The sequence below is a fragment of the Folsomia candida genome, unplaced genomic scaffold (assembly GCF_002217175.1).
Source record: "Folsomia candida strain VU population unplaced genomic scaffold, ASM221717v1 Fcan01_Sc006, whole genome shotgun sequence".
Classification (NCBI taxonomy): Eukaryota; Metazoa; Arthropoda; class Collembola; order Entomobryomorpha; family Isotomidae; genus Folsomia; species Folsomia candida.
The window spans coordinates 638,788-666,079 of NW_019091198.1; the positions used below are offsets into that span (position 1 = coordinate 638,788).

General features: G+C 38.2%; 1 protein-coding gene across 1 annotated transcript; it reads right to left on the reverse strand.

Annotated features, from left to right (window-relative positions):
- Positions 1-9,041: 9,041 nt before the first annotated feature.
- On the reverse strand, positions 9,042-22,115 carry LOC110851319 (flocculation protein FLO11). Its single transcript, XM_022099055.2, has 3 exons — positions 21,674-22,115; positions 20,194-20,702; positions 9,042-11,385 (listed from the first exon to the last, which is right to left on the reverse strand). The coding sequence occupies exons 1-3, from the start codon at positions 22,024-22,026 to the stop codon at positions 11,273-11,275; spliced, it is 975 nt and encodes a 324-aa protein (XP_021954747.1). The 5' UTR covers positions 22,027-22,115; the 3' UTR covers positions 9,042-11,272.
- Positions 22,116-27,292: the final 5,177 nt, after the last annotated feature.

Here is a 27,292-nt window from a genome sequence, read left to right on the forward strand (position 1 = left end):
GGTACTTTGAAAAAAAAGTTAAGCTATTACTATTTCCTACACTTCTATCCAGTGCTAGCTAATCAACAATCTGTTACGAGAATGTGAAACATTTTATATCGCAGCAGAAAAATTCATGTCGATTTTTTATATGTATATTTGGTTTAGCCTGAGTTAAATAGCAGGTAGGCAATGATAATCAATAATCTCGATCAGGTCAACTCACTCAATCATGCAATCAACTATGTATTAGCAAATATTGGGTTAGAATTTTCATCTGGAATCCGAATGATTTAATTCGTGTACATGTATGTAGCATAATATTGATTAAAGGATAGAGCAAATGTTTAGTAATTCAATCCTGAGAGAGATCTTGTAAGATGAAGCAGCACATGTCAGCCAAACTAATGGCAACGAATTGAAATAATGGCAACTAATTAGAAATATTGATGAACACGCTATCCCATCACTTACTCGATCCGTCCGTGAGTTTCATCTCCTTGAGAATTATTATTCATTCGTAATTGAAGTAAGATCACCCAATTCTCATTTGACAAGAAAATCTTAACCTGATTGCTCTTCTTCTACTACTTTTTCTCCTTTGTAGTTGCGGTTTAATTCAATTCAATGAAAATAATTTTCAGAGTACTTGATACAATTTTTATGCAAATTTTCTCAACCTTTGACGATGAAAAAGTGTCTGAGATAAGTTTTGATTGTTACGTCGTTGTTCTCACTCGACTTGATATTTAGATAGCAGATGATTTTATTTCATGAGCAGATGTTGTGGTTTTGGATGAAATGCCAATTATTTTCTTTGAACTCACTCCAAAACATTAATACTTACGCATCAATCACGGCAACCATGCAACATCAACTTTTTGTTTTTGACTCTCACAGAATTACGACTCCTTCTTGGAGATGAGCAAACAGGTATAAGTGGACAATAATAAGAAGGAATACGAGGTGGTGTTGATCTGAATAGTTGACCTGTAATTAGTAGGCTTGTTTGCGAGCATTTATGATATTCTTTCATTTCACAAATTTTCACTCACTCACCCCCTCCTTCAATTATTTTACGTCATGTGACTCTTTCTGGGAGGATTAATCAATCTGATAAAATCGATTAAAAATTGAAAGACAGAAATGAAAATTGTTTCAAACAGTTTAAAACGCAGGCTCGTACATGATCTCATTTATGGATATATGCTTATTAATAAGATGCAAAATATTCATACATCGACAGCGAGGTGAGTATCACATCATCTTCGCATATAATACTACGCGATACATTATGATATAATAAGATGGAGATGATGAAGATGACATGTCCACGTCAATGTCATCGCTCAATTAATTGAGCCGTATAAAATGTCTGAACATCCCAAAACTTGTAATTTCATGTCATGCGAGCAATAAATATTTGCCACATGCGCCGCGAGCTCTGCTTTATATTAAATCATGAACTATTCCGCAGCGATATTGTCAAGATATTTATGCGAGTTTGTATTTATGCCGTGGTGGCGTTGCTGGAGGACATTTTCCACATTATTTTAATTATTTTACTCACTACCTGTGGCACTACGCAGGAATCTTTTATTCGTTCCGATCAAGAAAAGGAAGGTGGGTGAACCTCGCAGCGATAGATCAACGCACTGCACTTCACCGCAACAATAATCACTGCCGACATTTCTCCTCCAGCAAAAATTCGTACGTATAACCACGTGTAAAGGAATTGCGGATTTGGATTCTACCAAAATATGCGCATTAGTCACAATGTACAATACTGCAAACGTTACGTATAGTGCATACGTCGTTGTTGGTTATACAGACGTTGATATACTTATAGTACAACTTTATCCCATGGTATATTTGCAGCATACTGCGCATGGTGGTGGATTTAGTAAGAACTTTTTTTTGCATTGTTCTCTCAACCCTTTTCCATTTATTATTGAGCTGGTAATAAGCCACCACCACCTCCACGGCTTGCCAACAAAGGTCATTTCTCCAGTCGAACAAGTATCTTCTCAAAGACGAAAACGTTACGTGTGTACGTATACTCATAAAAAATCTCTCTGGGTCTGATTGTTCCTGAAACTTGCCATTTTTTTCGAAGCATAAAAAGAGTCAATGAGAAAGGTGAGAAAGAATGAAATTTGAGAAAGTCAACGTTCTGAAACACAACTCACCTGCTGGTGTTGTTGTCTTGTTGGCAGTAATTGCTCTGCATAGATGAGTAGTAAATGCCAGCTTTTCTCTTGAACGTCAACTCGCCCCCAAGCAGGTAAGCAATTCCATCCACTCTCTCCTCCGAGAAGAACAAAGTAAGAAGTTGCTTAAGTAGTTCGTATATTCCGCATGCATTGTTATTGGCATGGTAATTATTGTACTGCCAGTCAGGATTCCGCTTGGCTGGAATAACTTAATGGTTTGTTGTTTAGGTATACGAACCGAGAGAGAGAGAGAGATTCGTAAAGATCATTATACTTGAGGCAGAGAGCTGTATCTACAGCAAAACTCCACAGCTTTTACTTTAAAGCAGTATATCGCAGCATCCATCGTCTTTTATGGGCGAGTGCGTTAAACCCGTTTTTTGCTGGGACGACGATGACGACTACCTGTTGCCATGCCGTGATTGTGATTCTACTTAATACATTTCATTCACTGGAGAACATTAACTTGTTCTGTGATTGTAGAGATTTTCAAGGTTACAATGGTATGCCAATAAGAAAGAGCACTTTTCTTCGTGGTTTGTTCTCTCTCCGCTCAGCCAGATCTGCTTCACAACTTTTATACTACATACACATTACACACTAGACTTTTATACGTACGCTGCAGGTTTGGGATACATATACACGAGTCGATTCTTGAATAAGCTAAGCAGCAATGGTATCGACATAAACGGTGTGACGACGGCGAGAGATAATTTCAGTATAATATTGAATAAAGATGGTTTTAAGAACTTCTTGATTATGCAAGTATCAACACCTGCCCAGGAATTAGAACATTTGATTTAATCAATACCTGCCAACCACCTCCCAGTTATCGCGTCAAACCACATGTATCCACATCCAAATCTCCCCATGTTGCCCAATTCAAAATCCACGAGCATCAATTTGTGTGGGTCAAGTTTTGACTAAATTTTACAAAACATGCCAATGCTGCAAAGCAGTCCGAGTAATTATTGCAGTGTTGGAATGACACCAATTATTTCGCCCGAATGGATGGAAGAGTAATTAAAAAATATTTTTCTTAGATCATGTTACGCCGTGGCACTCTTTGTATGAAATATTTGACTTTGATTTTTGTAATGTGCGATTAATTTAAGTAGATGTTTTTTTTCTCTCTTTCATTTTAATTGTTTCAGGTGTTCAATAAAATCTGAGAGAGAAATGCGACCCTAGCCATGAAAGCTTTTAGCGTTTATTTTAATTCCCAACTGAATAGAAACCTCGACTGTAATTAGATCTGTTTTTAAGATCAGGATTGAATATCTTGATCAAGAAAAGAAGTAGCATACAGAAGAAAAAAATATTTGATCAAGTTTCATTTTAGTGCCGTATTTATAAAAATTGACGACGTGATCGGCAAGTCTTGTCGAAAGAGCCACAAGCCAAGTCATCATTTTTATAATAAACAAACAAGAAAAATTTCGCTCGTACGTACCAAACTAGAACGAGTTCAGGTCGACGCCAATCGTGTTAGGACTTGGCAATTTTTGTTATTCCGATCTGCAAATAACAATAAAAAAGTTAATGTTGTCTGATGGGAACATAAGTGTGCGTACATTTATATTACGTTCATTGTGATAAGGAATATGACGCTGTTTTCTCCACAACACCCCGGCCTCAATTTAATCCAGTATTATTATGGGTTCAATGTGTCAGTGTGCACATAACGTGTTTTTTTTATCTTCCTCTCATTTTTAATGAAAGATCATATTATTGGATCATGGAGAGTTGATGCCAATGCATGTAAATTATTTGGGTTGAAAATGGCCATGATTTTTCCATGAGTGAATAAGTTTGTGAGCATTTTACATATATTGTAAATATCTACGTATCTCTGTTATTATATAATCATCCATTCCAAATCACAGCAGAGCACCTAACAGCAAAGCTCTATTTACTTAATAATATATTGAATTTGATGATTCGTAGTTGGTGAACGATTCACTTTTTTATTCGAGGAGATAACCTCGTTTAGAAGTGATAAGTGTGAGTAGTGAAATGAATTGGATTGAGTGCGAGTACATATGTACAAATACATACATAAATTCGAAGAAGTATTATTTTACTTACTTATTTTTGACTTGAACTATTTACTATCTGCCGAAATCACTGAGAGGTTTTCGGGTTGGTGGATGAGGTCAGTGAGGTCAGGTCAAGAAAGAAAATGATTCTTTTGAGGAACCGCAATGATCCGCCAACACGAGGTTTTTTGTTGGGCTATCTTTACACGTACCTAAAAGCACGTAGTTTCTGCAAGTGTTGATGAAGCATCTGTCAATAAGGAAGGATCATTTTGAGTTGTCATTTTTAGAGTGGAAGTTTTTTGCTACAACTTCTACTACTATTTGCAGTTGTGTGTATACGTCTTTTATCTGAATCTCTACTAGACTGCAAGGGCCCACTCACAACTTTGAGAAAATTATTGACATTTTCTCAGTTCCTGTTTAAAATCTGCGAATATTTGCAGAACAGAGGTGTGTTTGTTGCATGACAAATGATCCAAATTTACAAAAAGGTGGTGGAACTGATTAGATTGTTGTTCTCACTTTTTCAATCGAGTCTTATCTAATCGTAATAATACTCAATTTGCATAAAACATGTTTAACATTTGTGGGAAAGTAAACAATAAAAAAGCCCCATGCACCCGGTTCTTCATCAATTCGCGATTCTCGTAAATTTTCGTGGTGATGAAATAACGTTGCATTTGCCTTCTTCTTTTCAGTGAGGGATGCGCCTATGTAGTAATAAAATTACAACAGTGAAACCATTTGTGCATCCAGTTGCAACGAAATTGTGCATCTTTTTCATTGCTCGTAAATAAAGTTAAATAAAATTACGCAAATTTCTAGGGGTCCAATTTAATTTATCCTTCAAGCATGAAAAAGTAGCTCAAGGACTGTTTCATTGCATTTTCATTGCATTTTCATTGCATTTGGTTGCATTCGGCTGCATTTTACGTAACAACGACAACAGCCAAACCCAAAGAAGACGAAGAAGCGCATCGTCATAAACTCGATCCCGAGCTGAAACCTATTTATCTTTTAAAGTTTTACGAGATGCAAACGGACAGCCCATTACCTGTTGCTGCAGCATTATTATGCCTTTTACTCACTCCTCTCAATGTAAACTGATATTTCGAAACCGATATTTCTTTTGAAATTTGAGGATTTTATAGAAAAACTGAAGCAATAAGGACTTGCATTTAATTTCTTGAAGCCATCCATAACTAAGATGCAAAGAAAAGGTTGTATTACACACCAGAGCACAGTGAAATGACTCAAGTTACTCGTGTAATAATAACACAAGAAGAGGCAAGCCAACCAACCCTGTCGTAAATTGTGGAAGCAATAAAGAAATGCTGTGCAGCGTGGCCTGGGTTCGTCAGACAGCGTGGAGCTTCAAATTCCAGACCGTGCATTACACACGATGACGACGATGCCGTGCTCTTTGCTGCGTCGTTGCCCCGTTATTTCCTCTCGTGTAACGTTTCGAAAACTAGATTGTGAAATGCATGGTGCTTATGTATTTATGTAATGTAAGAGAGTATACCAGATGGGAATGAAAGCTTATTGGAAGAATTTTCTAACTAGGATTTTCAAATAAAATTTCGAAATTTTTTTAAAATTATGGACAGGGTTAAACTGTTTTGGTAAGTGCCACTTTGTCTGGCCGAGAGATATTTCCCATTTATTCACAATCCTCCTGACAAAAGTATTGGAAGTGGTGGGCCTGTAGGTTCGTGGGAGACTTGTTAAACACCTCCAGAAAGATTGGAATACTTTCTTGGATTGAAGATACGTTTTATTTTATTTTATTGTACTCCCTCGTGTTCCGTTCAACATTATATTATTTTATCATCTCGGACAATAACAACAACAACAATGATGCAAGCAATATAAGGTACCGAGAGGTATCTCAGATGATATTAATGCACGCACTGCTTGAAAAAAGTATTCTCTAACTGACTACACTTTTTGGAAGGGCTAGACAGACTGGAGCTTTGTGGAAATGGGATCCTTCCAAACATGTTGTGACCAAAAGGAGACCAATAAAATGCGTAATCCGCCTTAAAATTCTGAGATAGAATTGCTTGCACGTTCCCCAAGACAGAAATTGAAACCTTAGTCTTAAAAGGAATTCATCTTCCCAGCAGCCGAGTGGTAGAGGTCCTTTCATCCGATGAATTATTGGACACAGTCGCATCTCAATAAATAAGCAGGCGAGGGTTCAACAAGGGAAGACTTTGAATTCTAGAGATTTACAATCCTCTGCATTACAAGTATCTTGAAGGAATGGGGAGGAATGAGAGTGTGGAGAGAGGAGATTATTTTATTGATAATGCCATGAATGCCCGGGTGGGTGAGAGGTATGGGCCGATTATGCTGCGTCGTCCTGTTAAAGGTCTCACAGTTTTTTAGTACTTGCCGGCCGGCAAGCCAGAAAATTATGGATGGATGGATTGCTCTGTGTCATAAATGAACGGTTATTGTGGTGGTAGATTTTTTTTCCGTTGCATAATTATGAAGCTCATATTTTTCCAACTGTGCTCAGCATTAACTGGTAATTGTAAGGAGTAATTTGAACAAATCTCCACCTTTTTCTAGCACAAGCTCCCAATTAAGCACATCCGACGCCTGGATGGATATATTGCCGAGTGTTTCATAAAACTATTCATGTTTTGTCTCTGCCACAAGTATCTTCATGGCATTTCATTAGAGCTGCACTTGACTGGACGTAATTCAATCAAGCAATGTGAACGCAGAATGTGGCTCGTTACACTTGTTCCTCGTATTTTGAGACCAAGCGTAGCATTTCAGACGAGCCAGACTGCTGGTCGCCGTTGGTTCCTTCTTCTCCCAGAAAATATTTTCGAGTTTGTACGTTCACCAACCAACCAACCTTCACAATGGATAATTTGAAGCCCCGTCGAGCCCCTTATTCCAACCAACAAACGGATCTCTCTAGACAAGTTATGACATCCTAACCAATGTTTTATTTTGTTCGAACCTACAGAATATTTTCTCTGTACATTTTGCACCAGGTCAATATCGTATTGTGATGAAAATTCTTTTGAATTTATTGATACCTGTAGGAAGGATGGAATTGGGATTAGAGTGCAATTGGAGAATGGGACACTGCGACCTTGTTACCCAAAAATGCTAGTCAAGTGAGCAGTCTCATATTTATTGTATGATTTGATTGGGAATGGTAGCAAGCGATTCTGTAAATTAAAATCCTAAGCTAATAAAAGCACATCGATTTCACAAATCAGGAAGGATCACAGGGTAGACACGGATTTCAGGAGATGTATAAATACTTATAGCTTCTCGCATTGTTGGTATGAGATTTTTAGTAACAACTTTTCACGTGTAGTTCACATTTCGCTCACATTTGTCTTAACGTGATGACAATTATTTGTATTGTATATCCAGCTTAACTATATGATATCCAGCTAGCATTAATTTACCAAAGTCTCAAAAGAATCAAATGAAATTCCTCACATTCTGTAAACCTGATGAATAGCCCAACTTGGAGGAACAATGCAAAGTTTCAACTCTTAACAAGGACTTTTGTGAGGAAAGAGACAAAGAGCAATGATGAGTGAGTTAACAAGATGGGAAACAAATACGTACGTAAGAAACGCTACCGAATGTAAGTGTTGCGTTCACCTTGGAACACCACACTACTTGAAGTTGTTACTTATTACATTGCTGCGTGTAACTAATTTTTATAGAAATTGGGAGAATTCCAAAGTTTGTCTTCCTCCGTCTGCACGTTATGGGCATGGATGGATGTGAGGTTGGGTTCGTCCCGTATGCCACCGCGTCACCCAAGCGTTCCTGGTGAATAATCCCAAAAATATGTTTACGTTTGGACAACAATTCAGCAACGTGGGTGGTTTAACACTACGCTGATCAACAATCCAGCACTACTTATTCCTGAGACGCACATAGTATGGTCCAATTGTCACCGTGTTCAGTAACAATATAATTGTAACATGTTGTTGTTGCTACTACAGATATTTGTCTTTATTGGAATTTTAGTAGGTGAGTATTAAGTAGATTAGTTCAAGTGAAAAAGAAAATATTTTTCAGTTTGGAGTGTTTTTCTCACCGTGGGAATCTCACGAAAATGGAACAAAATTTATTACTATACTTATACGATTGACTAAATTTTGTCCGATTAACGTTGGATTACGGGACCTCGCTCGCCTAAGAAAATGTGTTGGATGAAGGCTGCCTGTCGATACATACGTAGAGATTCCATAACAAGAAAGAATAACGGTCATTGCGTAATTTAAGGTATCATTATTGGCCTCACTCGTTAGCATGACAAACGAAACCACGCGTATTTGCATACGTTTAAAAAATCTGTGGCTATTGATCACCTTTCTTACGTTAATGGCATCATGATTCATCGTTGAATAGTGCAAGTCAACCGCCACCACCACCGCCGTTAGATCATCTTTCTTTCAAAGCTCGTGCATTGTGTTAAAGCCGTTTAAAATAAGTTTGCTGTCAGTTTATCCCATCAACGACATTGACGAATCAGCCGAATCTTTTACCCCTTTTCTTCCAATGCAACTTTCCCCACACTTGTTGCCAACTTGTAAGCTCGTTTAACGAGTTGAACAATTCAATACTTGGGAATGCATAATTTGTGATGGGTAACATTTCTCTAAACATTGATTCATATGGAGATCCATGAAAATATTTGCATGTAAAAGTCATCAGATAATGAATGATGAGAATGGATGAGGCAGAATTAGCATGATCCCAGCAAAGTGCTCATGATAAATAATTAATCCAAGTAATTTTTTATACACGGTCATTATTATTAGTACAAAAAAATAAAATTTTATTCTCTCACGTTCAAACTTGCAAACAATTTGTTATTACGTAATATATTCAAAAGTGAAAACTGTACATGTTCCAATATCAACAATTTTTCTCAACTACAATCACAATCTCGAGGTGTTGTTTCACTTTTTTAAACCATAAATACGAGGAAAGTATCAATTACTAAGTATAACATTCCTAAAATCCTAAAACTACAACTAACAAATAATCATAACACACTTGTATTTAATTCATACACATAAATTAAAGATAATAATCATACGTTGTAGCAATATTGTAAAATATTAAAGCTTTCTTCATAATACACACTAAAATCCTATAAGAAAATTATACTATTACTGAGACTACAATTACAGAACAAAGGTGTTGTTATTGTTGTTGTTGTATGTGTCATGATAATGATGATTAGCTGCATAAACAGAGTTATGCATACGATAACCTAAAAGCTACTAAGATGAGTATAGGTGGATCGATTAGTTTTAAATGTACGTAGAGAATATAGTAATAGAAATAAAGTAGTAAATTGTGGTAGTACAGTAAAGTGTAGCAGTATAGTGTATATAATATGTAACGTGTGTGTTTTTTAGCAGATATTCTAAATCAAAAGATCAATTGAAATCTGGCATTGTTGTACTTGAAGTTGTGTTACACATTAAGTTTTTTTTTACATCTTTAAAAAAAGTTGCATATCCTTGTACAGAAAATTGTAATGCCGTTTTGCAAAAGAGATCTTTCTAAACCGAAACCTTTCCCATTACTAAATCTTTCTTAGAGCATGTATGTATGTAGATCAGCAAAGACGAAAGAAATTATTCACCCGGAAATGTCCTTTATAAACAAACAAATAATCATAATTTTAAAAAAATCGTTCATTTAGTACGTGTACTTAATTGAAAGGTGGGTAAGTTGAGATGATGGGGGGGAGGGGGGCTGATGAAATTGTGCAAAATATCATTATTATTTCTCTACTATTTTAAGAATTATGCAGGCGATACAAAAAAAACTATTATTTTTCTACTTCTACCGGAAACGCATGCACACAACACGTACGTAATATATTTTCTAGGTGAATGAGGAGATCTTTAATTTCTTGTCCTGTCTGCCACTGGTTGCTGTTGCAACTTTGCAGGAAATTTCAATTATTACTCGGAGGTAAAATGAGATAAAGTAGGTATATTGAGTTTTGAGATAATGTTGGAACTGTACTAAATAAGGTTCATGTTTGTCCATCACGCATTACACGTACGTTTAAAAATTACCTACTTACACATATAGTTTGAAGCGTTGGATTTAAGCGTAAACGAAGGTGACTTAATTGACTACTCGTAAATAATAATATTATATAAAGTTCAATTCATGATACACACACACATTTACCGAGTAGCGTAGTATTTAGTACGCGAGTACAAACTACGAACCAAAACCAATAAGAATAAATAACAATAATGTTATAAATACCAACTCAAAAACAATAACAATAAAATTAGGTTATGTATGTAGAGTTGATGCATTCATCGATTTCATAAATAAAAATTTCCTCTGCTATTTCATAATCTGTCAAAAATTGTCTGGTTGATTCAAAAAATTTCAATATTGCTACAAAATAAAGCTGGCATTATATATTACTTATATAACTCACTCGTTGGCGTACTTCCTCAATTTAGTCACTTTTATACTTAATTAACTACGCTATCTCGCATTCCCCACGCTCATGCAAAAACAAAAAAAAACACAATTTCCTACCAAATTAATATATCTACTTGTAAAATAAAGTTAAATGATTTTCAAAACGATTGCAACTAAAATAATGTAATGATTGGGATTTCATTTGGATTTTCATTGCGATACATAGTTTGCGATTGAATGGATTTGTTTGTTACTGATAAATGATGATCAAAAGAATTGCGAAATGTCAGGCCGGGATAATTGTTACTGAATTATGTAAATTATTAAAAATGGATAAATTTCGTTTTTAAATACTTTCAAAACACTCTTCAAATAAAATAAATACTCGTTTCTATGTCTCGCATGCACAATTGTGTAACTAATAAAAATATCCCTTTTGTTCCTACCCTTAAATATTAAAAAGCCCGTTCACGATGATGATGATGATAAAGTTTTTGTATATATTGCTAATAAATACATGAAATAATAGAACCAATAATAAATATTCCACACAATTCCTCATACGATGTGTGAATATTATAATGCCGTCTTTTTGTCGGGTGGTGGAGATCCGCATGACGAAGCCGTCGTGGTGCTGGTCGTCGTCACAGTGGTCGATCCAGCCCGACGTTTCCTCGTAGACATGAAATCTGTAAGAAGAAAAAAGACCGTTAAATACTTGTAAAATTTTCTCACCAGAAATATTTTCGAGATTATTTTTGTGTGACATTGAGACGACGAGTAACACTTGAATAATTGTGGTTATGAGTATACATACTTGTTCGTATGCAAAGTATGCATGTGTTTCCAGGATGAATTGAACATGCTCATTCATTTCGCCGTTAATGAGTGTTTTACATAAAAACTTGAGAATTAAATAAACAAGGCTTCAGGTCGTTTTGCATATTATTCTGTACGCGCTCATTCATTAGGTGTCTCCATCATCAAGATGACAAAAACTTGACAAAAACATGTTCAATATTTTAATAAGTGGTTTCAAATGATTGACCTTGCACACACACGAGAGGATTATAATCTGGGTTTGGTTTTGAATCTGCGTGATCATTCCTATGTGAATGTTGTTCCTAAATCTCCGTTCTTTCTCGAGAGCACATTTTAATAAATGGATTAGAACAAAGGAAATCAGTGTTGGCCTCAAGGGTTAAGCCTTTTTAAGTGACTTGTAAATTCTTTGCTGACTTTGAGAAAGCTTGAGCTTGGAGTACTTACAACACGGAATAAAAATATTATCAACAGGATCGCATCGAGTGTTTTTACGTACCTTTCCTCCAATCAGTTGAATATATTATTAGTAATATTACTATTTTACTGGGGATGATGTGGGAATATTTTCACTTCCTTGTTTATTCATTATATTGTTGTCGGATTGTTATGCTCTACACCAAAATATTTTCCCTCGGGGGAGAAATAAGTTTAGATTGTATCCCATTCACTCTCACTTGCGCTGCCGAATCGCTAAGCCATTAATTTTCCTAGGTTCTGATTCTAGCATAAATAATATGTACGTTCGTGGCTGGAGGAATGTTCATATAAAAAATAATAATGCTTACTTGCATGCGGGGCATGTTTTTTATCAAGGTTAAGCTCACTCATCGTTTGATCAAGTGCAATGCTCTGATGGGATTTGCAGATTAGAATGTTTTGTCAATGCAATGAAAAATCGTATCCGAGTGAATCGTATGGACATACAAGTAAGTTGTATAAAGTAGAAAGAAATATGAGAAATCCTCCATGCAAAATTGTAAATATAAATCATGACATCTTTGAAATGTCGACGTTAAAGAGATTAATTCTTCTGCTGCGTAGAAAGGAATTAAAAATAACAATTAAGGATTTCAATCCAGTCCTAGAATTACCACTGGCGATGCATTTCGTAAAGAAGCGATTGTTTGTTGGACTATGGCGACTTTTCTGCCCAACCCATAATCATAGGATTGACAGTAAGTGAGCATGCTGCATACGTGCCTGCCTGGATTAAGGTTCAGTCAGTTCAGTCAGTCTTTTAAGGAAGGGGATATTCTTAAATGTACGTATTCGCCGAATAATAAAGGTCAATCGTTCAATTCGCCTGTCTGTCTCTGAAATCCGATCCGGGTCTGGATGGGCTTGGCAGTACAAGAACAAACCAAGTGAACGTAATTGGAGACTCGATCAGCATCATCGGTGACTGATTTTGTTCCGGTATCTGACCATGCTTTAGAGACATACATACTAATACATTGGACCTAAAGTAGACTCATGTTCGTTAATTTGAGTAGTCAAAAGACGAGTTAGTTATTCATCATTATTCTCCCCTATGGTTGAGATTAAATGACTGACTGAAGCTGCACACAGGGCGAAATGTTTCTTCTACCGTCCGTCTAGACAATGAGCTGGAGGCTTGGCATGCACTAAAACTAAATCACTTCCCAATTATTGCATTACAACGGGAGAAGTTCCTTGCTTATCACATTTATACGTACGTGAGTTATGCATACAACGTTGGATACAAATATGTACCGATGTAATTTTGGATCAAATAAACCGTTAGAACGCATGTAACCAAGGGGTGAAAGGAGTGTCATACGTCAATGTGAATATCAAATTGTTCGAAAATTTGTTAAGATTGACACTTCTAACGTGTTTTCGACTTTTGTGTCTTATTTGTGTCAAATTTAACAGTTGATAACCCTTATGTGACCTTTATATGACCTCTGAGGTCAAAATGGAGGTCACCATTGAATTCGGGGTTAAATTTCAGTTGAAATTGAAATAGATATGTCCTATGACCTTTACATGACCTCTGAGGTCAAAATGGAGGTCACCATTGAATTTGACATTGAAAAATAGTTAAAAATGACGTGTCACATGTCAAAACTGACAAGTGACACTTTTTCGTCACTTTTCGTCACCGTGACGATGTCATCGTCACAGGTGACGTCCAAACACAAAATGACATGAATTTTCGAATTCCTCATTGAAAAATAGTTAAAAATGATGTGTCACATGTCAAAACTGACAAGTGACACTTTTTCGTCACTTTTCGTCACTGTGACGACGTCATCGTCACAGGTGACGATGTCACAGTGTCCATCTTCGAACTCGTCCTGTCCCTTGACGCTAGGAGTTTACGTTCAAAATTTCAAGTGTCTATGTCTTTTCGTTCAAAAGTTATCGGAGCTACGGACAGACAGACGGACGGACGGACAGACGGACATAACGATCTTATAAAGGGCTTTCACCCCTTAATAATGTTCCTTCTTTGGAAATGTGTCCATCAAAATGTTACCAAATTGCCGGAAGCGTATGCACACCACACCGCCGTAAGTTCTGATTTTGAGACTTAAATTTTGACTTTTCAACTTTCATCATCGTGTTACGACTTGTTGGCCTTATTTCTCAGAATTTTCAGAGACGATGATGCATCTGACTTTTCGTTCGTCCTCATTGAGAAATTGTTTCGATCCCGTTCGTGGTTGTGATGCAATAGCAAACTGCACACAGAAATGGATTGACTTATTGTTGACCGGATCAGAAAGAAATGCGAGACCAACCACTGAGTCTTGCAAAGTAAACTGTATACGTACGTACGTACGTACAGGGTCCATATTATTATCTCATCGCCTGCTGTATAGGTAAAGTTGAGATGAATGAAGACTTGAATTGGTGGAATTTCACCACCACCAGCAGAAATCAGAGCCCAACACCTTTACCCCGTCATGAACCAATCAATGGAATGCATGACCAAGAAGATGTATCATCAGCGAGATGAATAATAAATTATTGAAGGGAGAGAGACCCTTCGCCTTTATTATTCTTTTGTGAATACATCAAAATTAAAAATGAGACGAGCGTGTGAGATGCGAGTTGAGATAACAAGTCAAATTCCAATCTAATCCCAGTTTTTACTTTTAAAGATTTAAAGTTCATAGAGATCAGAAAACCAACCTCTCGTGACCCTCATACATACAAATTTCATAATCAGGGTACCAGGAAAAGGGCTGGTTCTGGTATTTTGGTATGCATAAGCAAGAAAGTTGAAATTTAAAAACGAAATCAACTCCTCCGGCAATACGAGTGTGTAATATCGAGTGAGCGAGGGGGGAGTGTGTGGGGCAAGGATGGAATGCAGATCAAAAATCAAATCAGACCTTTGGAATAAAGTTCAAACTATTATGGGAGGAGGAAACTGTGAAGCTATCCACGCTGCTGCCCGCGGTTACACAACTTTCAGTTTTTACCATGAAACTTGCATATTTCGCCAGAAATTGAGACCCTTTCTTACTCAAAGGAAAGGCTACTATGCAGAAAGGTGTGAGTTTGCATCACTTTAAAATTCCTAGATTGAGTGCACACCTGCAAAGCACAAGACCTAAACCAGGCCAGCGACGATTTTTCTTATATTCAATTCTTCTCCCTTTATACACAAGGAACCTTTATTTGCTTGATTGTTGTCCAGAAGGTACATATACCACGCTGAGGAGTAACATATTTATAAGGCTGGACCATTTCTGGCTGACTTATTATTGTCCTAAAATTTCATGGACGTAAAAGACCGCCAATTTGTGGAGTCCTTCTTAATATTAATATTTCTTCATAGAAAAATATGACTTGAACCAACGTAAGACGGTGGTTTAAACAATACAATTTTTTTGAAGGGACGAACCATGCGGAAATTTGTATTGGAGCAGATGGTTTACGAAATTGTGCAAGATTTGAAATGGTTGTTTAACATATCAGAAAAAGACACCCACTCACCCCTACTCCGAAACCTCACTCGTCGACTTATACATAAAGTACGTACATGCATATATTTATAAGCATACGTCTATAGGTACGGATTGAAATAAGGTCGCGTACTCCCATGTTTTTTCACGTCATGCTTCATCATCTCCGTAAAGTGGAGCAACGGACAAGACGAGACGACCCCTTTAAACCCCAAGAGAAGAAGAATAATATAATCGTGAAGCCCTTTTAATTTTAAACAAGACAGAGACGTCTGTCTTTCTTCTTCTTGTTGTTGATGATGGCATGGCATCTCCTCGCGAGATAGTCTCAACCACCAAAATACGAGCATTAGCAGCAGCGTCTCCTTAAATAGGAGAGATCCTTGTAAATCGTGTTGCAGGAATAATAATCAGTCGAGAAGAAGAAACAGCCCCTTCAATATAAGTCGTTCCCTATCCGTCCTCACCAACCAAGGTTTCTCCCCGTCTTATTGCTTCCAGTCGTCGTCGTCGTCTTGGTCGTTGTCCATCGTGCATGTACACGATGCATGTGCGTCTGCTGCAGTGAAGTATGTACCACAAGAAGAAGACGAAGACGAAGAATAAGAAATGAACCGTTTCAGTTGCACGTTACAAGAGAGAGAGAGTGAGTATAAAAGAGGTTTAAATAAGCTGCTGGGGGCATTAAAGTCCCAAGATTATCAAGAAGGATGGAAAAACCATAAACAGAACGAACGCTGCATGCTATAAGGGAACCAGAAGACCCAGCCAGACCATATCATAACATAATGGTAAAGAGTCTCTCGTGCAAAGGAGGGAAATCCAGACAGAGAAAGAAAGAAGAAAAGAAAAACGACCCTTCCTCCTACGTTTTACTACCAACGATCATAACAACACGTCTGCAAGAAGAAGACCAAGAAGGTTCAAATTGATGCCACAAATACAATCTGGTCATAGGGTACTTTATGCCACGACTGCCATTAGGACATGGCCCATCTCCCTTCTCAACGTTTAATAATAACTGTTTAAACAAATGTCTCAGCCTGCCTCCTGTCTCAAGACGACGACCAACTTTTCGGACAGTAATGACAATCCTAATCAATTATTAGCAAGTTTTCCTCCACTGCTTATCCCGTTAAGATAAGATACCCAATCGCACACTTGAGAAAAGTACATAGTACAAACCCCACATTTTTTTCAGATTTGTAAACTCTAGGAAATTAGCCATGCTTCATCATCTCAAAAATAAACACATACTTATTATTGATCTAAATCCCAGTGAAAATGTGGGTAATCACGGAGGACGGAGTGAAAAGGGATGATGATAACCTCGTAAGAATTATTACTACCAAAATCTCAACAATTATCCAGTGTGCGTCCAGCATCAGCATTATCTCTCTCGCCCCACATTGCCTCAGCCCAGTTGGTTGTACATATATATTTAATATCATCTCAACCGTCACCCTTCCTTACGACGCTGCACTTACTATTTCTTCTTACTCCATCTTCTACTACTGCACATAAAAGAAGCGTTGGAATAATAATAATAATACGCGTCTTGAGGATGTGGCAGTCGTAGTAAATAAATAGTAATCCTTCTTCCTCATCGTGAAGCCAAAGTTAATCACAAGGAAGCGTGGTTACTGCATGGCAAGTGGTAAATAGTACGAAAGTATACCTCCTCATGCCTCTCGTAGTATTTAAGAAATAAGGTTTTATTATGTACTCAAGCGTTTGTGTGTGTGTAACATGTAAACGGATCGTTTTTGACGGTTAGAGCATTTTCTCTCTTTCTTCGACATCCTCCTTCCCATTTTCCTCACATCGACGACGACGACGACGTAATAAGACAAGACAATTTACAACCACGTATACGCACACATTGAATAAACGGTTGGACCAAGCAAGAAATACGAGTTGAATATAACAATCACGAACGAACGCTTTGGATAGAAAAGTAAACCTTAAAAGCTGGCATGATCGAATATCGAATCCTTCTTGTTTGCTACTTGAACTCGTTTATATATTGGAGGAGGAGGAGAAAAAGCCACCATATGTTGTTGTTCATCTCGCTCGTACGTACTATTATGTAAAAGCATAGGATTCGATTATATAAGAAAAAATAGAAGGTCTCTTGTTCTCGGGCGTAGTAGTAAACGTGTGTGTGTAAGCGATCGAGTGTAGTAAAGTTTCTTGGGACCAAGGAGAGAGGCAGCTGATGATGATAACTTGTTTGCCTGGCTTGGGACGATAAACTTTCTTAAGAAAATGACAACTTAGGAGGAGAGAAGAGAGGTACAACCAACTACAACTGATAGTAAGGCAATCCCGCCAGAAGGAAAGAAAGGAACGACGACGACGACGACGACCAAGAAGAAAAGGTTCCTCGTAGGACGACGTTTCTTCTTCTCCTTTGGACAAATAATAATAAAACAGGCTTCTTTCATTAGCAAGAGAATAAGGGATCAAACGTATATGTAGCATGTGGACGTTGCTCTTCTACGACGTATTATTATTCTAATTTCTTTAACGGAGTTTAAATTTAGAGTGAGCATTTTACATTGATCAGAACGAAGGAAGAAGAAGAAGTGCTGACGAAGCGAAGCTTGGATTTGATTATGGCTGAGCGAATGCATAAAACAAAAGTCAAAAGTTTAGAGTCATGTTACGAACGATTCAATAATAAAAATGAAATAATTATCCGGATGTGTGAGTAGATAAAGTCGAACTCGTTATTGCGCACTATGGTCTTTAGAACTTGCACCATGAACGACTTGAGACTGTGGAAATTATATGAATGCAATCTGGATGATGAAATATATTGAATCTAAAACCAAAAGGAGGAGCAGATGCCTTGAAAGAAAGGTTGTTGTGTTGCATCGATATTATTTTCTCGTGATGTCTTTTAATCTAAAATGTACCAACTCCTCTGTCAAGTCATGTCCGTAGAGTGACGAGTTCACACTGAAGGGCGTCTTGTGTGATGGGCAGTAATAAAAATCCAGGACAGTTTGTGTGTCAATTTCCCCATTAAAATCATGTTATGTTTGCACAACTCGGAAAGAAGTTACTCGATTAAAAAGTGGGATTCTTCCTGTTTGGGTTGTTGCATAACTCAAAGAAGGGTCCATTTCTTTACTACTTGCATATGATGACTCTATATTTGACTCTGTGTGTGTGTGTGCGTTGTTTGTGTGACGAAGAAATTGAGTAAATAGATGCAAACTTATCGTGAGTAAGTGCCCTTCGAACTAGTTGGAGCCAGGCTTTGTGGGTTATTTTTCTTGCTGCTCCATAGTAGTTGAATGTTGTGTAACAACAAGTAATGTATACGGATTTATATGCATGCATGGAGTTGTAAGATTGTGGTGGTATGTTGGGTATGCATGTGTCTCATGTCGTGGTTATTGTGTTCATGTCATATCATAACTATTGTGTTTAGTAGTTATTATTGCATTGCTGTTATTTTATAATTTGGTATAACGACGCATACATGACCGAGAGTGAACCAACGGACCGTTTTAGTGGTATACAGACAGATATTTCCAGTTATACGAAGCTTGGGTATGTTAGAAAAACCATGCTTTAACCAGGCAGACAGACGACGACGAACTACAGATACGGATAAAATGAAATGGGAATGCTATCGGAAATGAAGGTGGTGGTGGTGCTGCATACGACGAAAAATCCGTCGGTTAAAAGCTTTTCTCCAGATTCGAGAGGAATTTCTTAAGTTGATGACTTTTGCTGCCTAATGTGTTGATGAATTCACTTGCTATCAGGAAAATGGGACCTCACTATCCTAAGATGAGCGAACATATTAACGCATTAAATACAAAGCTCAACTCCACGGCCACAAAAGCAATTCTTGAGAACAATAACACCAGGAGGACCACGGACAAATAACCAACAGAGCACTGAGCAGCAGGAACAACAATAACATTTAAACCTCATTAACTAACTTCACGTACGAGTTGTTGACCTAATTGAAACTGCGCAGTGTTCAAGTTGTTCATCACTCTCAGCAATTTTGGAAATTGCGTGGAAGGAAATTAATGAAATGAAACACTTTCCATTTCAGAGAAAAGTGGTTTGGACAAGTGAATTAATGATGATGAGGAAAAGAAGAGGCCCTTTGTTTTAGACGGAGGAGGCGAATGTTGATTCTTAGTTGTTGGCGTATCATAATGCGTAATAACAATAATAAGTACCCAACAAGACACTGCCACGAAGAAGAAGAACCAAACTGTGCAGTCAGGAGAGCAAGCGATGATGGGATGATTTGTGTGAAGGTGGTAGTAGATTCATACCAAATAAAATTTTCCCAGGCATCGGATGGGGTTGAGGTGAGTAAGTTAACCTCTCTTTCCCAGAGATTTTGTTAGGTTTAATACAAATTTAATGTAATGAAGCCGATGCAGCCAAACCAACGTAAACCAAAGTGGTTCAACTTGACCCCTTGGTGGTACACACAAGACGAAGTGCAAGAATGGTGCGTTGGTTGTTTGTGGTGTGTGTCCAAGTCCACCCAGCCACAAAAAGAAAACTAAATATGTAAACCGACAAATGCACCAATTCTGCATTATGATGATGACGGTTGCTCTTCTTTCAGTGTGACTGTGATCACCCATGGATAAAATTAAGTGCATCGCCCATTATCCGAGTTACTCGTCGTTTCTGTCGTCGTTATTGGTGTATGACGAAGGATAAAAATAGATTGCATGGATTTACCTGTGATTTTCGACTGCGATGATGATGAGATGATATTTGTCGTCGTCGTAGCCGTCGTCGAGTTGGAAGAAGAATCTGCCGGAGAGGACGGTCTGCTCGAGTCCTCCTCCAAGGAAGACGGTGGAGATGGAAGGCAGACGAGGAGATGATTAATTTCTTCCGAAATTTCCGGCGAGGATTGACTCGACGAGGACGAAAAGTGGCTGGTGGTACTGTGCGAAATGGTGACTGGTCCGAGGACAAGGTGACGTTGTTCAGCCCGACTTGGAGATGACGACAGGCGACGCTCCGGACTTTGCTTGCTCGGCGGCGGTGGGGGACAAGTGCATGACGACGAGGTGGATGATGTGACGGGACGAATGATGAGCAGAGAGTCGGAGGTGTCGACTCTAGATTTTGAGATCGATGCAGAGGTCACAGTTGAACTCACGGCTGATTGTTTGCAAGACTCGGTGGGAATTTGTGAACTAGAACCACTTCTTATGCAAGGCACAGCCTCCCAAATATATCTGAAATAGGAAATTTAAAAACATTGATTTTTGCGATGCATGACATCATCGGTACATTTTTGTAAATTTGAAATGCACGAAACGTTTTAAAGAATGTGAACGTATGAGCAAAAACCGTTGATTGGTGGGGTGAGCGCAGGGTACTTATGTATGTACGTAAATGAATATTCGACTTAAGATCTTTGGGTAAAACCACAGCTATGGTTCCGTGTTCATTTCTGCGAATTTTATCTGCACCCTTTTGACCAAAACGAATGCCTTGTTATTACTGCTCCATGAGATGAAAGGTACTACAATATGTTGCCCCATAATAATGCCCACAAAAGTACCTTCATCCTTATTATTGTGGAAACCTAGACTAATAACTTGCACCACCTTGTTTTTTTAAACTAGCAGCAGCAGCAACATCTAAAAAATTCTCCACGCTACTTCTGCATCTTTTTAACAAAGTCACGAATCACCAACGGTTAGATATTTTCTCATAATAAAGTATCCGTAAAAGTATGTAAAAAGAGTTTGTGAGAAACAGGTTGCAAAAAAATGTCGGTTGAGTTAAAATTCTGTATTCTTCAATCATCTTCATCGCATACATACATAAATTTCCTGCACTTGGTGCCACTAACTGACTGACTGAATAGTGCACCTTCAAGACTCTGCGTTAACTGTTCTCTTTTGTGAACATTTTTATCCTTGATTGTTATCAAGGGTTAAATATTCCACTTAAATGTTTCTCTTATCATGTCATTCACATTATCTGAGGGGTTAATATAATATAAGCCCTGCCTTGTTTGGAAGAAGAAGGAAGAGAAGACGAGAGATAAAAACGGGATGACTCAACTATTCAATAGCTGCAGTATCGAGAGAAAGAGTAGTAAATTTGGTAGGCTGGAGATGCAACAACAACTACGCTCAATCGGACTCATGGACATTAATAATAATTTTGTGATGAGACGTTTGTCGGGTTTGCTTACCTTCTTGGAGCATTCACAGGTGCATCGTTGATGAAATCAAAGTCCCACTTATTTTTATCCTGTTCCAAAATCTCGAGCACTTTCTCTCTAGCAAATTGCCCACTTTTGGGGTCCGGAGGTCCAAACAAGCACCGAACCACTTTGCACTGACGATGCGGGGGGAGGAGATGAGAACCCCCTGATGATGTAGGGCTATTAAGCATGGTGCTGGTGTTGGAGTTGTTGGAGCTGGTCAGAAATTCCGCGGACGAGCGGCGGAGACCCGCTCCGAAAACGAAGGGTCTTGTCTGTGGGGTTGCCTGGTTTGCGGAGGCGGAGGGCAAACTCCCACTCGTAGGAATAGACTCCATCATGTTGGACGGAGGACTGTACACTCGGGTACTTGTCGGTTCCCTTGCCTCGGTTAAACTGCCTCCCAAAGCCCTGCCTGGTTAAAGGAGCTCTGCCTGAGAGAGAGAGAGGACATCTCCCAATGTTCCGACTGCTTCGTGGGGCAAATTTGCATAGATGGATAGCCTCAAAACCTCTGAACGAACATTTGTGGTGGATGGAGGAAAAATGTTCGAGGGGTTAGGGGAGCTTCGATGTTGGCAGAGAGCAGCTTTAGGTGAATGCATAGATAAGTAACTAAAACAGCTCTCTCGCTCGGCACCTAAGTATTTCACGATGTGAATAACTTCTCTCTAGTTTGTTGGTCGTTGTTTGTTGGGCAACAAAATGACTTCCAAGCAGTCCCAGGTGAGGTATCTAGCGGACAGGGGGCGAACAAAACGGTAACAAAACACTTTCCCAGCAACGCTATTCTTGAAACGCGCACCAGAACTCGCTACCCTCACGAGAATCAAAAGTTAACCAACGACCTCTGAACGGTTTTTTGTATGTGATGCTGCTGAGGCCTTTCCCCCAAAAAGAAGAGGGTTCGCGTCTAAGGTTGAGCTAAATATTTCAAAACTTTTATGACGCCACACTGAAAAATATTTTTATCGTCATTTTTCGTACTATGTACCCGTAAGTCATCAATACCATTAATTGTGGGTATCACATGCAGATGCATTTGATCCGAAATTTCTTCGCGACAAGATTTCAGCATGCAAGTTATCACAAATTCGGATAGTTTTGAATACAACGATTATTTTTTACTCTGCAGTTTAAAACGTTAGATGAGAATCCTAATATTCTGTAGGAGAAAAATTACAAAGTTCATAAAGTAATATTTTAATACATTATTAAACACGTACACATTCCTTGAACTAATTACCCTTCCTGAAGAGAAGCCCTTCGGTTTACTTTTTATTTATCCATTGACATGTCGAAGCACGCGTATAAAGAAAGTGACCAAAATGATACCTTCACCATCGATCGACCCCTGCCTGTGGCAATCATCATCATCATCATCATCATGAAAAAAAAGATCTGAATCTACAACCGACTGACATACCAGATTCCTTCTTCACTTTCATTTCCAGCCAGAGACTACCTGATTGATCAGCTCGATTGCATGTGACGGTGTGATGATTACTTATGAGTTATAAATGGACTTTAAATAATCTCGAAGCGATCTATTTTTTTCTCTCCTATTGAAAGTTCATTTATTTCAGCCGTGTTTCGAACTTCACATCAGACACGTTCCAACTTTCACCTTTGACAGGAGCTTCATCAATTTCCCATTCATTGTCATGTCAGTAAATTAGGAGTACATCAGGTAAGAACTATCAAGCCTTCCAGACTCCATGGCACGGGCCTCTCTTGCTGCAACATGTACATAATAAAATATTTATAGCAATGTCCAGTTGTCTGTCCTGGAGCAATTTTTTCATATTACGCACAAGTGTCTCTCTGACTGGCTGAATAATCAATCATAAAGTTGACAACCATGCAGGTCGAGTTTGTGCTGTGCATCCCGATTCACAGCCACCGGGTGTGATCTAATAAATAAGCACATTAACCTCCTAATTTATAGTTGGTGCAATTCGGAAAAGGAAAAAGTGACGTATTTACGCAGGCAGGGATGCGGTGCATGTGGGGCTGGTCTCGTTCTGAATTGAATTGAAAACTTGAAACTATATAAAAATACGGATTCGTAAAAGTGTGCAGCCAAGTGAACTGAGGTGTAAGTCACAAAAGCGAGAGCTTCATACATACATGAGCATAATAATAGGAAAAGTAGACTCCTTTAGAAATAATAAAGTTAACATTGTACACATACGAACAATATTAATGATGCTTTCATCCACATTCCAGGAGTGAGCATCTATTGACTGATGTCAAGATTAGGAGGGCAAAAAAGTTGACTGCAAATGATAAATTATTAAAGATGCCGAAAATTTTGGGAAGATTGAAGATGTAAAATTTCAAATTGCCACTGCAGAATATTATTATAAATTTAGTTTGAGGGACCGGACTATTAACCATATAAAGTTACAATGTACACACAAAAAGTATGGAAAGGAAATGGAAGTAAGGCCATGAATGATTGACAAAGTGTGACCAATTCCTGGGGTTAAAGAACAACCGGTGGCAGTGAACCGGGCGCTAGAGACACCGGAAAATCAGTGAAATGTCCCCTTACCTTATACGTATGTACACATGACATCTGTAGCGTCGTAAAAGTTGCATGTCAAAGTCATTTCACTGCATTTTATGCTGTCTGGTTTGTATTCGTCAACTCATTTGATTATTTAAAAAAGCCAGAAATGTAAATGAGTTTCTTTTCCAAGTTTTCTGCTACCACATGCTTCTCGTATGGATTTCAAAGGTGGAAAGCAAACGTCGAAAGTGTTGAGGGCAGCTACAATAGTGGATGAAACACTTGAAGTTAGGGCGAGCAAGCGAGTCAGCTAATTTGTTCTGCCTTCCTTTCAATTGAATGTAAAGATTTGAATACGATTTTGTAATGAGAGCGTTGCTAAATTATTGAATCGTCGTCATAAATGTTGACTCGAGTGTCCTCCTTTTTTGTCATGTTTTCCTCCCCATTTTTTGATACAGGACAAAGTGAAATCCTTCTCCTCCGGCTGGATGAGAGATGCATGTGACAGCACGAGACATTTTAATTTTTCAGGGCTAACGAAACTCATAAAAGCACGCAATGAATGGAGTACGTATGCATTTATTTATTTATTTATGAATGTATGTATGCATAGCAAGGAGCCGGGATGGACGACATGAAAGGGTTGATTTTATTTAATAGAGATATAAAATGAAATAAAAGTGGACTGCGTTGAGGTGGTGCGTATTCTGTGTGCACGTGAGTTGTTCAAATACTTGCTTAATAAGCCTGATGAATGCTAACGGTTTAAAGAAGAAGAGTTAATTTGAGTGACAATCGTGATCAATTATGTTGCATTTGGCTACGAGGAGCAGCCGGTCAGGTCAACATACATACAGATGAATGCATTACATCGACATGATGAATAATAAGCCCACTTGAATATTAAACTGAAATGATATGATGGATGCAAATATATTATGTTTCCTCCTAACGTTATTGTAATGAATGGAGGCTGACAAGAAGACGAGGAATTCAACAGCAGCAAGGGGCAAAAATATCAAGTTGTCGTCGACTATTGTGTTGCAGTAGCCGTCGGTGTCTGCGAATTCATTTTATCAAATCCCTCCTGATAGTCAGTCACTCCTTCCTCTCGACAAGCCAGGTTGATAAAATTTTTGAAAAGTAAAATTTTTAAAATGCATTTTAGGCAATTAAGATTAAGGAGGAAAGTACATTGGCTGGCAGGATGAACCAGCACCAAAAGTTGGTGAATATTAACATATCAATGCAAAAATGGCCAAAATTGAGCCCACATTATTATTAATCAAGAGAGTGTCAGGAGATAAGGTTTGGCTCCGATGAGATTTTGTATGAAATTTTGTAGCTTTCCGTTGTATGAAAATTCATTTTTTATTGGCCGAGCAACAATTTTTCCTGATTAGATAATTGCACCGGAGGGAGGGAATGAAGGTGAGGCGAGGCTACTGAACTGGGAATGAATTGAATGCTAAATAAAAATAGGAATGCTGCTAGAAAAGGTAAAAATCAATCTGTTCCTTTCTACTCCAATTATCACCCGTCAGCAAACAAGGCTTAGGAGGAGGAGGAACCCGTTTTATTTAAAATGCTGAATGAATGATTGACTCAAGTGGTCAAAGGGATTGACAACATGGTGACTTATTATTGACAATCAAGTGTCATCGCCATTATGTCGCACAATACCGTAATTGTTGCAGACATAAAAATACGCTTGCATTCAAGTGGGCTCCACAGATATACTTGATTGATTTCCCAGTACTACATGCATAAAAGGAGAAAGAATGTACAGGGTGTGAGTGAACAAATGACGGCATGAATCGTGTGGTACTTGAGATCGAGGTATCCTGCGTTCATAATTGCTACGGAGTAAAATTGTAACAATACTTTGAATTTTAATACCACTTATTTCCAGTCGTCCGACTGGACACCTATTTAGTTGACCTCCTGGTTCTAGTTGCTTCACATTTTGATCCAATTTTGAGAATGGTTTTCTGTACGTAGATGAGACAGATGTGAATTTTGTACGTTGTTGCAATAGGGCAAAAAGGGTATTTATGTACATGTACAGCAAATTTTAAAGTCTCAGAAAATCTCTCCAACAGTGTTTCACTTTTTTGGGGGATGAAACAAAATGCTGAAGTTTTTAGCTTAATGTGACTCCAAATTCATCAGAGCAAGACACCGTGGTAGGTAGGCAGACAGGAAAGGAAGGCCAAGTGCCCAGAGGAAGGGAGAGAGATGATGCCATCCAGAGAGCGGAATAGAGCTTGATTGCTCATCCTTAAACAAGTGTTGTTGGTTTGCTTACACAAAGCTGCAAATCCTATTTAATACCTACACCTTTCTCCATAATAGTTTGTCTCCCTTCTTATCTCAGCTAAGGAAACTCATCTACCGAGTATCTGCAAACCTGCTTGGCTCAGTTTCAGTTGTCAGTTTGACTCTTTTTGAAAAAGATGAGAAACGACGAAGAGGTATTCAGTTGGCACCCCAAAATAAGTAGAAATGTATGGTTATTTTGCCCTTAAAAAACTAAATAATTCCGCTCCTTGACATTTGTACATTGTGTTATTGGATTAAAGCAGGATTTGGACCGCATCATGAAATTTCAGCCTGTTCATATATAATTATGACAAATGTTGTTCAGGGAATCTAGCGACTGGTTCAAGTAGACAGAGACGTCATGCTTCATGGAGAAGAAGCTTTAAAAATGTTTAAAGTACTCGAGAAGTCTCATGCATCCCTCGTCCAGACCGACATTTTCATAAAGGAAGGTTCAGGGTGGTTGGCTCGAGACAGGAAATCACTCCAGCAGCAGAAATGCAGACAGAGCCTTGTACTTTGGGGTACCTTCAGCACCACCCTTCCTTCCAGTACCACGTACTGAATCATCAGATCATATTATTACGTAGTGTGTGCCGGAGAAGCAGCTTGGCCACGGTGGAATTTAATTCTTAACGAACCGCGTGTTCTATTTATGATTGCTTTAAAGGTGTTTGCGACTTTTAAAAATCAAATCATTTTTTTAAAGCCCAATAATCCGGATACAAATGCAGACAATAAGCGAGTATTATTAGACCAACAACTGC

Excerpts from the sequence above, each read along its gene's own strand:
- LOC110851319 (XM_022099055.2), bottom strand. The coding sequence starts at position 22,026 with ATGATGGAGTCTATTCCTACGAGTGGGAGTTTGCCCTCCGCCTCCGCA. Across the intron at positions 20,703-21,673 it reads CCTGTGAATGCTCCAAGAAG|ATATATTTGGGAGGCTGTGC; the intron begins GTAAGCAAACCC and ends TTCCTATTTCAG. Across the intron at positions 11,386-20,193 it reads ATCGCAGTCGAAAATCACAG|ATTTCATGTCTACGAGGAAA; the intron begins GTAAATCCATGC and ends TTCTTCTTACAG.